This window comes from Apteryx mantelli, chromosome 12 (assembly GCF_036417845.1).
Source record: "Apteryx mantelli isolate bAptMan1 chromosome 12, bAptMan1.hap1, whole genome shotgun sequence".
Lineage (NCBI taxonomy): Eukaryota > Metazoa > Chordata > Aves > Apterygiformes > Apterygidae > Apteryx > Apteryx mantelli.
This window is the reverse complement of record NC_089989.1, coordinates 26,418,745-26,434,763: the sequence shown is the minus strand read 5'-3', so window position 1 is coordinate 26,434,763 and position 16,019 is coordinate 26,418,745. Positions and strand designations below refer to the sequence as shown.

The window sequence follows — 16,019 nt, the reverse complement described above, 5'->3', positions numbered from 1 at the left end:
CTTGTTTCCAAAATACTAGTTACCATAGTAATGTTCCTCCCCCTCATTACAGCATAGGCAAAAGGTTGTTGCTGCAATATCACACACTAAATCTGTGCATTTCATTAATTGCAAGAAAGAGCTCCTGAAACAGGCTTTCTCCAGCCTTGCACAAAACAGTACAGGAAGGTAACAGCTGCTCTTAGCACTTACACTGTCTCCAATGGAGCGCAGCTTGTAGAAAGGCTGTATGTAGAACCAGGAGCCTTCATTCCCAGCTTCATCCAAGGTCACCCTCATAGCATTCTTCTCTAGTAGAGCTGGAAGCCTCTTATTTACTGTTAAGTATTTGTTACTTTTTAAATGAAGCAGCTAGAATAAGAATTAGAGTTCAGTTCTAAGAATGCTCATATTTCCTCCCCTCAATAGATACTGAGTATGCGTAAGACAACCACAATAATATACAGAAATTAAGATAAAAATTAAATGACATTAAATGAACATTAAGATGAATTCAGGCACAATTCCACTTAGACATCTTTCAGTATACATACAGTCCTCTGGCATAAAAGATGTTCAGCTAATATACCCATCCCTTCTCCAGCAGAGGATAGACATATACAAAAACTCATGCCACTTTATGACAGACTGCTCAAGATTACAGGATCAAAAGTTGTAAAATACTACAAATTCTGTTTTCCCTGGTTGGGAAGGGAGTGGTGAGAAGTAAGACTGCTCTTCAGTTGCTTTGCTTTTCTGATTTGCTTAACAGGAAACCTTACTCTGAAGACTCTCTTCAAAACGTCCTGTTCTCAGACCCTCCACCGTATAACATCTCGCACAGATTACACACAACCAGCATGCAAATGTAAGGTGCAGGAGGTCACATCCTAGTTCCTACCCTGTTCAGTTCAAAGCAACGGCTGTTAGATTTCCAGTGAATTCTGCAAACAAGAAGTACTCTCACATAGACAGCAGCTTTTTAATGCCTTTTGACTACTGAAATGGTGATTAGTCATAGAACACTTATACCACAGGGAAAATACAGGCAAAAACCTAGCACTCCTCTTAGTGTTGATGCCTGTAGTCTTATCAATTGAGAATGGATACTACCATCTTGCCTCCATCATTTAATTAAAAGTGGATATCCTGCCTCAAACATGCAGGCCAACAGCGTGCTTACTTCAGTCCAGAAAGGCGTTTCCTTGCCCTTCCTCCCTTCAGGTTGCTCCAAAGACTGCGATTACTTTCAAGGACTAGCCAATACCTCCTTACAGCACCACAGCCTGTCTGTGCTCCTAGCCACCCATTCTATTGTTTGGAATTACGTCAACAGAATAAAAGTCAAAAACATTTGTACAGGAATTTCTTAATCTAAGGCTCAAAACGCTCAGGTAATATCCCTGCTTCTAAAGGGCTGAGGTACTCTGCTTAGGGGAAGCAGGTGTGTTCTGGTTTCAGGGCGAGCCAGCACCCGCCGCAGATGACATTCCCCGATTAATAAAGACATGTTTTTCTTTCATTATGCAACTATGTACTTTCCATTTTTCTTGGTTTCGATGTGTGATTTCAGTTTCTTTTCACTCCCTGGGACCTAGTAAATTCTTTGCTTAAGTGGACTGCAATTACTTAGACAGTTTGATTCTCCTGCTTTTGCCAGTTTACTATTTGGTATCTCAACATTTGACTGCATGAAACAACATTCGGAACTATAGTGTTCTGTATGTGCCATCTTCCAAATGGCCAAATATAAGAAAGGCAAAGAAGAGAAACACTCCTGAAGAAAGCAAGCACATGGTGACCTCAAAAAAAGCACAACTTACCCATAATAAAAAATAAATAAAAATACAACTTTCCTCAACGTCCTCACACAGTTCACAGCCATAAACACAGTTCTTGCTTCACAGGATCACACTTCAGGACACTGTCAGACCATGCAAAGCTATGTGCTCTTGTCTACGAATTTCACAACTTCAAAGTCAAATTGAACAAGGGATTTTGAGCAAAATCCTATATAGCTTCCAAAGATGCCCAGAACCTACCTGGATGACATTGCCATACTGGATAACTGTTCCTAGCAGCTTTCTGTTTTCAGTTTCATTCTGTTTCTTTTCCAAATCTGCTGCATGCTGAAATTAAAGGAGAACAATTCAGTCATTAGCTGTTTTATAAACAGCACCGTCAAGCACCCAAGGTTCTGTAAAACTATTTCACAGAACTGGAAAAAAAAAGTGAAAATTTGAAGCTGTGTATCCAATTTCCTTTGAGTTTTTCAGGAAAATACAGCGTGTACCGTTAAAAGATCCTACAGATGAGGTAGCAACAACACAGAAACCATATTCTGACTTGAATTTGACAAACTTTTTGAATAAAACATGGAATGAAAAGCTCTTATCAAAAGACAAGTCATGAAAAGATAACGAAACACCAATGCACAGAGGATGAAAGGGAAGGGTGACAATTCAAGCCAGGAAGTCTGTGCTCCTTTCTACTGACTTCCGTAGAACATGAAAGGAAAGGACCTCAGCTTTGGTCCTTTACCTTGCCAAGGTAGGCCCCAACTCTTCCACACTACCTTTTTACAGCAGCTCTACTCACCATCATCATTCAATAGGATTATTTAGATGACATTTACATACACCTGCTGGAGCTCCAAACATTTGATTTCCCAGCTTCCCCATGTCACAGATTTAACACTTCATTACCAAACGATTCTCGGTGCTATATTATCATACCAACATGGTAATAAAAGTGAAAGCATTCGCAAGATTGAATGACCATAGTAACAAATTGTTCTATTTCATCTAACCTAATTTAATACAATAACCAGCTCTTATAAAAGGTGACATTTGGTATGTACTCTGTATATTCACTATTATCTTGAATTTTGTTTTGTATTTAAAGTGAGCTATTTATCCCAGGTTGTTTTTAAAACCATTTTATTTGGTAAAGAAATTCTCTCTCACTTCATATGAAAAATGATTTTTTCATTAAAAAAATCTACATTTACTTTAACTGATAGGTAATGGTACACAGTGATTTAAAAATAGACTTTTTTAGGAGGCTAGGCATGAATGCTTATGATTTGGTTCTCAGATTTCTAGGACTATGCTAGGTCCAGTTTCCCCTTGGAGGAACTGTGGGCAAAGCTTCTTGTCCTAACAGTAGCAAGACAAATTTGAAGAACTGAAAAACACAGGACAAAGTTTAGTTATTGCAAAGGAAGAGCCTTCTGTATACTGTTAGGAAGTTTTGTCATCTTCAGCTTACACACAATTTGCTATTTTTAGAAACTCTGCTAGGTATGATAGCTGGCTCTTTCTCCAGGAGAACCTGGAATACAGCTGCTCCTTTAAATTCCAGAATATATTCAAAATTACAATTAAGGATAATTTACTTTTTATTATTGAAATAAAACATTATTTCTGCTCAAGTTCAAAATATTCTGCCAAGAAAGGACTTTTTGAAGTAAGTACTAGAAGCCCTCAACCATCAACTGCATCATGAGAGGACTTCCATGCCTGCACAGGGCTGGGCGCTAAACTTATTCTAAAGAAAATCATCGTATTTTTACAGAAAACACTAAGATTCTGGATACATTTCAAAAGCACATAACAAAACTGACAGCGCTACCTGTGTCATTCAAGAAGAAATAAGCATTTTCTCTGGCCACTAGATGTCAGCTTTTCAAACAGCATTGATTCCTGATACCAAAGACAGACAAGTGTCCCAGATTTTAAATCCCTTAAATGGCATTAACTTAAAATAACCTGACCTCAGCATTGAGCACTCCACAGTAGATAATAAATTCCACCAGTAGACAAACAAAAGCCAAAAAAGGCAAGTGATGATGATGAATACATCTTGGATCACCAGTTTCATTAAAAATTATATGCATTGATAAGGAAATCTAATCATGGGCAAAGGCAACAATTGCAGGTATGTTTTGGGGCATGGCCTTCCCCTCTTCCCCCCTCCCCACACACATTGTACAAAACAGGTCTTTTAGTATATTCCATGCACCAATAAATGGAAAAGATGACACACGTACCATATAACTGGCAGAAAATGAAGTTGTGATTTGCGAATGATATACACAGGACCAAATTCTTTTAAAGCCATGCAACAGCCCCAGGTCACCAAAGACCTGATTTGGCACACACTATAGCTTAGCTTTTATGTGAAAGTGATGTATCTTAAACCTTTTCCAAGAGAATTGTAAAGTAATCAAAACCTGTCATCAAATCAAGCAAGCTGTTCATGCATGGTGGCACATCCCTGTGTAACCATCAGTCAGCTGTGACTAAATACTGGAAAAATCTAATCCTGTACTTCCAACAGAAGGGCCCCTTCATGAAACAGTGAAGTATTAGCCTGCTAGTCAGAAGAGGAGGAACAGGTCCCAAACACCTGAATTGGAACATACCAGGGAAAGAGAAGACAACTTTAAATGACATTGTACCCAGCACTATTAAGGTATTTTTCCTCAACACGACAATATCTAGAGCATACTTTTCTGTAAAATACATAAAAACATACATAGCTTGGGGGCATAAATTGTCTTTTCCTCTCCCCTTCCTTTATAAACCCAAAAAACCAAAGCCAGAATCATCTGATACTTAAAGCTTGAAACTACATCAGTATTTTATCATCATTAAAGGGACAGGAGAAATGAGGCACAAGTGAGGAACCTTTGTGTTACAGCCAGTACAAAAATAACTTTCTCCTTGCCAAGTTAATACTTCTAGGTTATAAAACTATGTTTTCAAAAGCAAAATGAGTCAAGCGCTCAGTCTTTGTGAAATGCAAGAGTAAGGCAGCCATATGGCAATCAGCAAATGGCACTCTCCTACAGGGCCCATTTTGTATTTCAGTCTACAATGAGCTTAATATAGGCTTTAAGAAACTAAAAATATTTAGAATTGTAATTCTGACATGAAGTACTTTAACTATGTAATTTTAAGATAAACATGTAGTTTATTTAACTCTAAAGTCAACAGATGGTATTTAAGTTACTTGGCTTTCTTTCTCCCCCCCTTTTTTAAGGAACTCTAAAAACAGCAATCAGCTTCCTTACTGGGTTTTCAACAGCTGAATGCCAACATTTTACCCGTAAAAATATTAAAGATTGCAAGCTAATACAGAAGGAATTTTGTGGCCTTATAGTTACCCTGGGTCTAAACCCATAAACCTTTACATAGGTTAATAGCAGCAATATTTGTATGAGGAACGCCAAAAGATCTATCAGACCAGCTGCTCAGAGGGTGGGTATCAGCACAGCGAGCTCCCATGACCGAGTATGTTGAGATATGATCCCCGAGAATCGACTCTTCTGCGTAGTTGTCTGAAGGGTCACATTTTAATATTGTTACTAGTCCAAACACCCACAGAGAGCACTACCATAGTTGTTCCGGGCTAACAACTAAAGCGTAAACGGCCACCACAGCACTAACCCAATATCGTACAGATCACAGCAGGACACAGCCCCTGAGCAACTGGTCATCAATCAGAGGGTGTTCAGAGAGTTAGATCTCAGTGCATGTCTCAAAAGGATTTCTGTACGCTGATTTACACATACTTTTTCAGTGTTCCCTGCTTAAGTGTGTCAAGTTTGCTGGACGTACTTATTTTAAGCATGGATGAGAGCGTTTACGGTCAACGGCAGCCTAACCATTAATACTTACATGCAGTTTATTGAGTAGCACTGCATCTGTTGTGCTGTTAGCTCCTGGTTTTGCCGCTTTCCAGAACTGCTTTTGAGCAGAGTACCGGTTCATAGGACATAGTTTAAACAGGCAATCTATAAAAACACATGAAATAAACAGAGAGTTTGCTTCAACCATTCATAATTATCTGCATTTTTATTGCTAAATTGTCCAAACATTTCAACAACAAGGAAAGGATTATAAACAAATTCCATGGAGCTCTTGAGCAGAGAAACACTTTTTTGGGCAACAGGAATGCTGCTCCATGAATGATAAATATTAACTGTCACTGCCAAACTTCTGATGCAAGACCAGAAAATTTAAAAGTAACTTGCCCCTGTCAAAAATCCTACCATACTAATATTTTTCAATGCTTTCTCAGGCACACAGATTTGTTTTACACATTTTCAACTTTTAGTTTTTATCCTTTAGCAGTAACATTACTTCACATAATTAATATTAGGCTTATGAGATAGAGATTTCTCATCATATCCTTTCTATTGTTGGGAAAATAAGGCAAAGAAAATCAGAGATGCTCACGTAATAAAAGTAGTGGCAGCAGAACGAAATACCCCAGAATAATATCATGAAAACCCAAAGACAGGCATTCAGTGCACAGCTCAGGTGACAGTAAGTGCCTCGCGGTGTCAGCTTCTTTACTGAGTTCATAGACACTGTTTATTTAACATTCTGCCCAGCAAAAGTCAGGAACGACAGCTGATCAGTCTTATTATAAATATATTTTTACATTAATGAGATGCTAACTTATCAGTAATGAAACTAAATTGGCTGCATTTACTATTTTTTCCTCTTGCCTGTTGCTAAGCAACTGACAACGCAAAAATTAAATGAAGCTATTCAAAGGCAGCGCCTAAAGTAGCAGCTTAGAAGTTTAAACAAGGTGCCCCAAACCCAGACCAGCTGTTCCCAGCACCCCTTTGGCAATGGCGCAGAAGTGGGGCTTCAGGCATCTAACCCGTATTTCTAAAGGCTCCCGATGTCCTCTTACAGGCAAGTACTGCAGTTTAGGCAGCAGGAAGCTAAGGAGATAGCTGCCTTTGTTTTCAGTGCTCAAAAAGCACAACTTTTGCCCTGCTAACAGACACGTATCAGATGCATGTTAACTAAGAGGAAGCAAAACCCACAGCGAAGACGCATCAGCTCAGCTCTGCCACAAGCTGAAGTTGCTGCGGAGACGCAGCCGCGCTCAGACAAACCCCAATAACGTTATCTCGCCGTGCCCTTGAGGACATACCCCTGCACACTTTCCATGCCTGCTTTCTTAAGGAAAAATGCCATTTGCTATTGCACGACTTGCCTGTCTAACCCATCCTCAAAGTGACTGTAGGGCACATCAGCCAACACTGAGCACCTTTGACAGAAGAGTAAAGCTCTTCAGAGTTAAAAAGCCTTCCAATGTTGTGAAAAAACAGTGGTGGATTTTCATTTCACCTTAGAGCAAACCACCGATTGCCAGACTGGCTGATAACACAGGCATTGCTGCAAATCAACTGCAGCATTTAGCATGGTCTACTCAGCCGGCAGGCCCAGGTGACCCGCAGAAGATACGGTAAGGAGCTGGGTACGATACTGGGGACCTTTCAAAGGGTTACGCGCACTGGGGAAGGAGCGAAAGGGAAGAAGGGAGTATAACCGTCCTTGCAGCCACAGCCTCCTGTTGAGATTTTCAGCACAGAAACTAGGACACAAGTGAAGCAGCTGTCCTAAAAAGATGACGACATGAGGAGGAGTGTGGAGCACTGCAGCTGGCCTGGCCTTGGACACAGAGGACCTGGGGCTTCAGTAGTTCCCCTGCTCCCTGAATAACTTGCTTCACAGGACAGCACAAACCGTCAGTTACCCCAAGATAAAGAACACAGCTATTTTCACAATGAAAAAATGACTTCAGAGCCCATTCTGAGCATCGCAGACTGAACGGGGAGGCGCACTGACAAAAGATATACAATATTCAGGTGGGATCATTTTGCTGCGATTCCTTCTGGCCCCAAAGATAAGGACTTTGGAGGAAACAAAGACGCCGCCATGGTAACATAAGGCACAGGATTACAACTACAAACCAACCCAATTTCCAGAATCAGACTGGAATGAGGAATTAGCTATTTTATTAACCCCCCCCCCCCCAATCTGGCAAAAGCAGTCAAGTGTCTTTTTACGTTGGCAAAAACTAGTGCTGCTGAGGGTATGTGAGAGGGGATCTATCCACAAATGCTTCCTCCATTTAGATGCTACCAGTTCATAACTTCTGACCATACAAGAAAAGTGGAAAGCGCAGTGCGAACTACACTTCTCAGGTATGCTCTCTTAAAGACATCTTTCATTTACATAAAGATGATTCATATAGCTTGACAGCATAGAATAGGATTCAAAAAGCCACTGCAGGCTGGCACTTTAAGCTAAGACGATGCATTGTAAGCAACACATCAGTTAGAAAATTTTCTATTTTTGCTTAAGCCATCAGTTCACACAATGACAGCAATTAACACACAGAACTGCATAGAAGAATTAATTGTATGCTAGATTTAGTCACAGTGCAAGTGTACTTTTTTTCCTGCCTTTTCAGCCAGGAAAGTTTTCAAGTTAGGCTTAACTTCTAAACAGATAACTGCAGCAACCCCCTCTCTTCCCTGGAGTATAAGGGAGAGGTCTAAAAACGTCTGACCTTGTCCAGTGCAACAAGGGAAAACATAACATGTTTTTCTCAGTTTTTCTTCCTAGTTTAAAAGCTACAAATCTAAAACAATGAAAAGCACCCAACACTTCTTTTCTAGTATTTGTTCTATGAAATCTATTTCTTAAGTGGTGGTTAAAGAGAGAAACATCAGCCCTATTTGTCATTCACTCTAATATGACCAGAGCCCTGGTTAGTACAGAATGTATTTACCTACCTAGGAATGGGATCAAACTCCATGAACTTTATGGTCAAAAGGCCTTTAGATCTCCAGATGCCATAGGTTTATATGTTCACAAAAATCAACATGCAAGTACACGCTAGTTGAATATCATCATGGTCAACGATACTTCTGCAATCCGAGTTGAACAAATGCAACCACAGAACCGATGACTGGGCAAAACACAGCACCGATTCCTCCTCCAATGCTCTACTTAGGGAAGTTAGGTCGACTTCTAACAGCTCCAAAATGAAGTCAATGTAGTTAAGTAACTCCTTGATTTCACTGCAGTTGAAAAAACACCACTGCCTACTCCGATCACAGAAACTATTCTTAATCATTCAGAAAGCTTTATCCATATAGGAAGGTTTTCCTGGTAAATAAACTCTTACCGCAAAGGAATCCCATCTTACTACACACAGCTTGTTGAAACATTCATGGTACAGAACATCCTTATCTGTGAAGAAATTAATACATTTTGTTTTCAGATCTGCATAATATATTGTTAAAAAAAAAAAAGGCAGTCACACACTGAATAAGCAGAAAAACAAAATACTGGGTAACTGCTGATTAAGTGATGACACACCATCATCAAGCCTCAACACTGCACAAAGCAAAGGTCCTGCAGGGAAATAAAACAGTGATTGTGAAATTGTGTACTTCCTCATCATGCATATGCACAAGGATGATGAATGAAAGTTATATGGACACATTTTAAATGTGCATTTCAATGTTTCCAAGCTAAATTCTGTTCTTCTGTCAGCAATTGCCTTGCCTCTAATAAAGCAGACTGAATAAGACAGTAATTGCACCATACAATATATGGATGTTCTGCCTGCTCCAACATTTAGATTCCCACATAGCCTTCTGCCACCTGAAGCTCACAAAAATACCCAACAGTAACATTTGGTCATCCTCTGCATGTACCAGCTATACAGAGGAATAATGAAAATCAAGCATACTAGAAATAGAGAAAATTCCATATTCTGAAGTATTTTGGGATTCAATGAAAAGACGCACTTGCCAGCTAGTTTACTCCAACTGCAATCCCTTCTGCTTCACCTAAAAAAAACCTAACTAGATCTATCAATTTTTTTTCTTTTATTTAAATGGAGCCTGTTTTAAAGCGTGCTTCTCAATGAAAGATGCGCACCTGGCTGTCATGCCCTGTCCAGTTTAACAGTTTTTGGACTCCCTTGAGTTTCTGCTCCCTCTTTGACTTCGTCAGCTACAGAAAAAACTGCCACTTTTAGCAAATCTGCAACTGGAAAACTTGACACAGCTTTTCACAGCGAACTAGAAAATCCCTGCTTTGCCATCAACAGAATACTGGAAGTCAGGAAAATCATGATTCCAACCCCAGGAGTCAAGTTTGGTTTACAGTCATTAGAAATTGGTTAACTAAAAGCAATAATCAGTATAGCATAAAAAAGCTTTGAATTACCAACATTAGAGATCAGCATTCTGTGCCTAGCATAACTTCAGATTTTGGGGGTGGAGGAAAAGGAAGAGAGGAGTTGTGCAAATGGCAAATATCTGCTGAATATTTCCCTCTGGTCTTTACTACTTCAACTAAGTTGTAAAATTGCACAGGAATTTAAACAGCAATTGGGGAACAAGAGCTAAATTTCTTCTCTCCTTTCTTTCCCTGTGTTGGGAAATTTTTCTAAGCCATGGAATTTTTTGGTGACAAGACAGGTCTTTCACACCTCTGTTGTTGATAACATAGAAAATTTGTCACCAAATAAGCACATTTGACCTGTTAGGTATATCTTCCATTATCATTAAAATAGATCACAAGCACCTATGTACAGCAGGCACTTCAGGAAAACTCATGAAGAGCAATCACATGTCCAAAACATGCATCCTGGATGTATTACGTTGCTCCACAAGTGATAAAAGGAAGAGAGAAACTAGCAAGAAAGCTGCTGAGAAGGTACTAGATTTTCAGTTGTTTTTCTTTTCCCAGTCAAATTCCCTCAAACCACCAAGGAAAGGTCAAACTACATACAAATTACATCTTTTTTTTTTTTAGCCACTTGATTAAAAGTTGTATGGGAATTTAAGTAGCATTTAGCTGGTATGTTAATATGATTGTTATAAAATATAATGCAAGAGTTAATAGGTATTTGCCATTTTAGACAACTTCAGAGAGGCTGGAATGTCTTAGAAAAGCAAATGGAAGAGCCCAGAGTTTAGCTAAGATACAGACACCATTTTTGACCACAACCCTCTAGAAATACGTACCATGAACTCATTCTACATATGCAATTTCAGTCCTCTCTTCAGAAGGTTTCTTCACCGCTTGGAGTATTAAGTGATGTTGTTATGACAAGTCCACCCTCTATATATGAATACAGCTTAGGAAGGTGCTAAATTTGCACTGCTGATTTTCAAAGCTCTTAGCAGTGCCTCAGCCCTTCAGCCTTTGCTAGGCGACAGCTAGACACCAGCTACTACTAAAACTTTCCACCATCGCTACTTTACAGTGTGATCAGCTCAGACCAGTTCTGACTTCCAGCACACAATTTAGTGTGCCATTAGTGTGCCGTTTGCTAAATTATCTGGACGTACTCGTAGTTTCCACCAGGCTGGTTGTGCAGTATGTCACTCACTCTTTTTCCAAATCTCCCTTACTTTAAGCTTTTAGGAGAGAGTTTACACCAATTCTTCTGCAGTTTGACAAGGTACGCATCAAATATTTGCTTGGCAACAGAAAGGTTCCTGCCCCCCTCCCCCCGCCCTTTTTTTTTTTAAATACAGACCTGGACTTTACAAAACAGCAACTGAGAAATAAAAAGGTAAGAGTCTAGTAAGAAGTTATTCCCCCTCTCAAAAAGGGGAAATCTATAGAGATGAAGATACTTAAATAAGTCACTTACAAAGCCTGCTGAACATTTAACACCAACACAGCTGTTTCTTCATTATTTGATAAAAACTCCTTTTTGTAGGGAATTACTAAATTTAAAAGAAAATTAACAGTTCCCTATTGAAATTTAGCAGTTTCTCTTCAAGCTTTTCTATATTTAGATACCTGATATTTTCCCAACACCAAAGCTTGTTCACACTACAAAACAGTATTAGGATTTTTTTTTTTTCAATATAAAAATAGCAACAAAGATGAAGAGGTAACAATGAGAGCCAACAATGATGGATATATTGTAAATATTAAATAGAAGTTTTCGACTTTATGCTTATGAAGGTTTCATAACTTTAGTACACTCAAAGATGGTAACACACCACACAGCTGAAGAGATCATTTATTTCAAGACAAAATAAAGACCACCTTTCCATGAAAGTAAAATGTTTTCATGCAGGAAGCATGAAGCATATAGAATAATGAAAAAATACATATATTCAATCACAGATAAGTTTCAGCTTCTCAGAAGCTGTTGGGTTACTGCATTGTCTATTTCTATACTTGTTCCTTCCGAGTTTTAAAATGAATAGATGACAGCCAAAGAGGTTCAAAGAATACAGCACAAAAGAGGCTACAGAAATGTGTTGATTATTAATCATTCCTGCATTTCCATAAAGAGAGGAAAAAAATGAACCTGAGGCTGTCTTCGTGATGAGAAGACATCCTTTCATTTTCAATTTGCAGTGAACAAGCTTTTCTAGGAGGAGTACAGCAACTCATTTCAAAATACGTATTTTGTCAGGATGCACTAGGTAAAGGCTTGACCTTCTATCCCAGCAGAGCTCACTCCATCAGCAGCTTCAGGAAAAAAGCTAGAAAACAAACTTGAACTGCATACAGTCAGCCCAGTGAAAGAGCACTGAAGTCAAATCTCTTGTGTTGCTAATAGTTCTGCCATGCAACAACTGGGGAAAATTCAAACGCAGGCCAGAAGGGCATTTATATTGCAAGCTAAAAGATCTTGTCCCAGTCACAGATGTCACTGCAAAGCTACTCAATCATTCAGCATTCACGCTCCAAATTAATTACCTGACAAAACATATTAGAGGTTTCTGCTGCTCTGAAATCTGTTACTTCCCTTCTGCATGCTGTTAAATATCTTGCCTGGCTCAAGAGCTTTCAATAGCTTCCTTTCTAAAGTAGCATAAAGAAGAAAAATCGCCCTTGTGATGAACATTTCAATGGAGAGGCCACATGGTCTATGACCTAAATGTATTCTGTTAAAATAACCACCCTCCATTCATATCTGCAAGATGTTTGGGCAACCACCCTCTTGCCATTGCACTCATTTATACTTAGTTCTACCAATGGAAATCACTACTTAATTTTTTCAAGCTGCAACAACACAGGAAATAACATAATTGTTAGCAACTTAGAGCTGAGACATCACCAAAAAAAGAGAGGAGACTGCAACAGTGATTTCAGAGGAAAAAACTATGTATCTGAGAGCTGGACACTGAATATCAATGACTAAATCAACAGCCTTGTAATGTGACATTCATTCAAAAGCAAAGGCTTTTGGAACACAAACCAAATGAGGGTGCAACTTCAGAACCCTTGGTGACTTCACAGAAATAAACACAGGGCTTAAGCACATAGTGAACCCACATTTACTGCTGGATAAGCCACCTCTTCAGCAAGAGCTGAATGAGAAAACTTTATTCCAAAAGGAAGAGCAAACATGTAGTTCCTGCTTGCAGGAAAAAAATCACCTCATGAGAGACTCTACACATTGCAGTACCCAAGGTTGATCTAAAGAACAAAAGCAAAGACAACTGACAACATGACAAGCAAAAACCCTCCAGAAGTCCTCAAGACCACAATGGCAACAAAGTGCCCCAAAAGCCAAAGACTAACATGAGAGAAATACCTTTAGGTAAACATTTGAGATATCTAAGAGTTCGGGATACAGCAAAGTTAGTTTGTTTGCTTTCCTGCGTGTAACCTCTTTGGTCTCCTTCAAAAAGGAAACTGCTACTTGAAAAGACAGAAATATTTAGATGCCAGATACACAGGCAGTTTCAAAGGAAAACATCTGTAGGGAAGACCAGCTATTCTCGGTCTCTGGTATGAGCAAAGTTGGTTGAAGGTGTGTGGTGAAAACCAAGGCACAAGGAATAGCAACACAAGCAGAAGGAGGAAAAAAAAGTATTGATCAATTTAACTAAAGCATATCCCATTTGACATTGAGGGCATCAGGCTAAAGAGTCCCAAGATAACTGGCAGTCCAGCTGCAGTGGAGAAGGGGGACCGTGACAGACAGCACATTCTTCAACTGACCACTGCAGAGATACGACACACGAGGACACCACAGCGCACTGAGCTGCCTCGTAGAAAATTGTTCAGAACAGAACAAATATACCAGACATCCTTGAAAGCACTAAGGGACAGTCCTATTTATGGACACAAAGGACAATTTAGACCAAGAGAAGATATTTAAGTTAAGCCAAAAATAATCTCAAGGATCTAAAGAGTCAGAACACCACCATGGTTTGTGGCCAATCAGAAATGCAAACCAGAAAACACTCAATGTTGAAGGAAGGGAAAAAAGAAAAAAACACACACAAAAAAGAAAAACTAGAGAAGAGTTCACAACTACATACATCAATTTAAATTACTCCCTCATCTCAAGTAGGTTATTGATTTCCATGAGCATTTTTACTGCTTTAGATAGCTCATCTCAGTCTCTGGTCCAGCACAAAAAGAAATCTGGACAAGAGGCAAACCTCCAAGTCAAAAGGCCAACCCTTCCTGTCCCCTGTTCCCTTTTTTTCTCCCACAGGTTCTGAAAATCAAGTTTTACATACCACAAGGAAAAGCATTTATATCCTTTATATGAAGGGAATTCAGCAACTCTAATGGACTTAAGCACTGCAGAAACATTTAAGTAAACTGTCTTGGCTTTAGCCTTTGTCACAGCCTTGATAGCTATATTCTTAACTCGGGAAGCCCTCCCACTACCCGTGGTCTTCCTCCCTTTTGATAGTTTCCATGATAAGGTCCATTGCAAGGCATTAAAACACAAGTGGTAGAACGTGACTCCTAGAACATTCTCCGTCAAAATCTTCAGGTCTTTTCAGTGTACACCTGTAGCATTTTATGCCAGTAGTAAATCAAAGTATATTCATTTGCTAGCTAGATTTCATTTTATTTCTACCACTAGCCCCTTGGATTTCATTTCTACGTTTGCTTCTTCACTTGTCCCTGCTTTTCCGGAGTAAAATTCCTGCTCCAAATGCAGCAACAGAAATCTTTGAGGAGATTTCTGCTGGGTCAGGAAGTGGGGGTAGGAGGAGAAGCTCTCATGCAGCCTGAGCACAGGAAGAGCAAGACATAGATCAAATTTCAACCGCCATCTAAGAGTGTAAATGTGGAGCAGTAGAGAGAGATGATGATTATGTTATTAGACAGAGTTGAAGTGACTGCACAGCATAATAAAAATTGTTTCTATTTCAGACTGTTTTGTGTGTATGTCATAAGAAACAAATCATCATAGCTTTAGAGAAAAGGCTAAATTTTCAGCTTTTCAATAAAGTAACTTGATTTTTGTTCTTTAAATGCAATTTGGCTTTAAATAAACCTCACTACCAAAAAAGCACCTGAAATGCTCATTTGTTTCTTTTGTTTTGCACTGCTGCATATCTTCCCAATTTTTGGCCCAACTTCCACAGATGTACCCACATCTCAATCACAGGACTGGAAGACCCTTAGAAAGCTTATTTAATTCACCCCTCCATCTTAGAGACAGAACTAACTATGCCTGCTCCATTCTTGGCATATCTCCTAAAGCAATCTATTCCAGCACTCAAGTATTTCTATGCCTAACCTATTTATTTTTGCAATTTAAGCCCATTTTTTCTTTCCCTCTCCTTGGGGAATGCAGAACAGAATTTCCTCCTTTCCCAATCTCTTATGTAATTAGACTTCTACATCCCTGTCCCACAACTATTGCGGCGCAAGACTAATCAGCCTTGTTTCTAACCATCGCCCTTCTCTGGATTTTCTCTAGAAGGCTCATATCTTTCTTAAGTATGAGGTGTAAAACTGAATAAGACAGTCCACTTGAGGCTCTGCCAGTGAGTAAAATTGGAAAAAGTACTTACTATGCCTTTTAGGCAATGTTTCTTTCTTATAAATTCCAAGAGAGAAATTGCATTTTAATAATGGCACAGCATTGACTCCTGCTATTCAAATTGCGATTCCTGTAATTCCTAAATCCTTTCCTGCAGAAGTGCTGCCTAGGCCTATTGTTCACCCTGTATTCAGTCAATAAAGCACAGTCTTTGCCATATGTCCCCATTGACCTGCAATACCATTTTCAGACTATTCCTTCAATTTTTCAAGGCAATTCTGAATGAATCATTACCACTATGCCACAAGTTTTCTTCTTCCCTGTAGAGCTCACGGAAGACTGCCAGCTGTGAAAAATGCAATTGCCACCAGCGTGGCAGCAGACACCCAGTGCTGTACTGACAGTAGGACACAACATCCGGAAAGGTGCATGCT

At 39.3% G+C, this 16,019-nt stretch overlaps 1 protein-coding gene across 1 annotated transcript in view; it reads right to left on the bottom strand.

Moving 5' to 3' along the window:
- Window positions 1-16,019, bottom strand: part of ITPR1 (inositol 1,4,5-trisphosphate receptor type 1) — a 186,447-nt gene that overhangs the window by 128,270 nt on the left and 42,158 nt on the right. The window contains exons 4-6 of the mRNA XM_067303517.1: window positions 5,664-5,779; window positions 2,022-2,108; window positions 193-351 (exon numbers count right to left, since the gene is read on the bottom strand). Of these exons, the coding sequence (XP_067159618.1) occupies window positions 193-351; window positions 2,022-2,108; window positions 5,664-5,779 (362 nt within the window). The remainder of the gene's footprint in view (window positions 1-192; window positions 352-2,021; window positions 2,109-5,663; window positions 5,780-16,019) is intronic.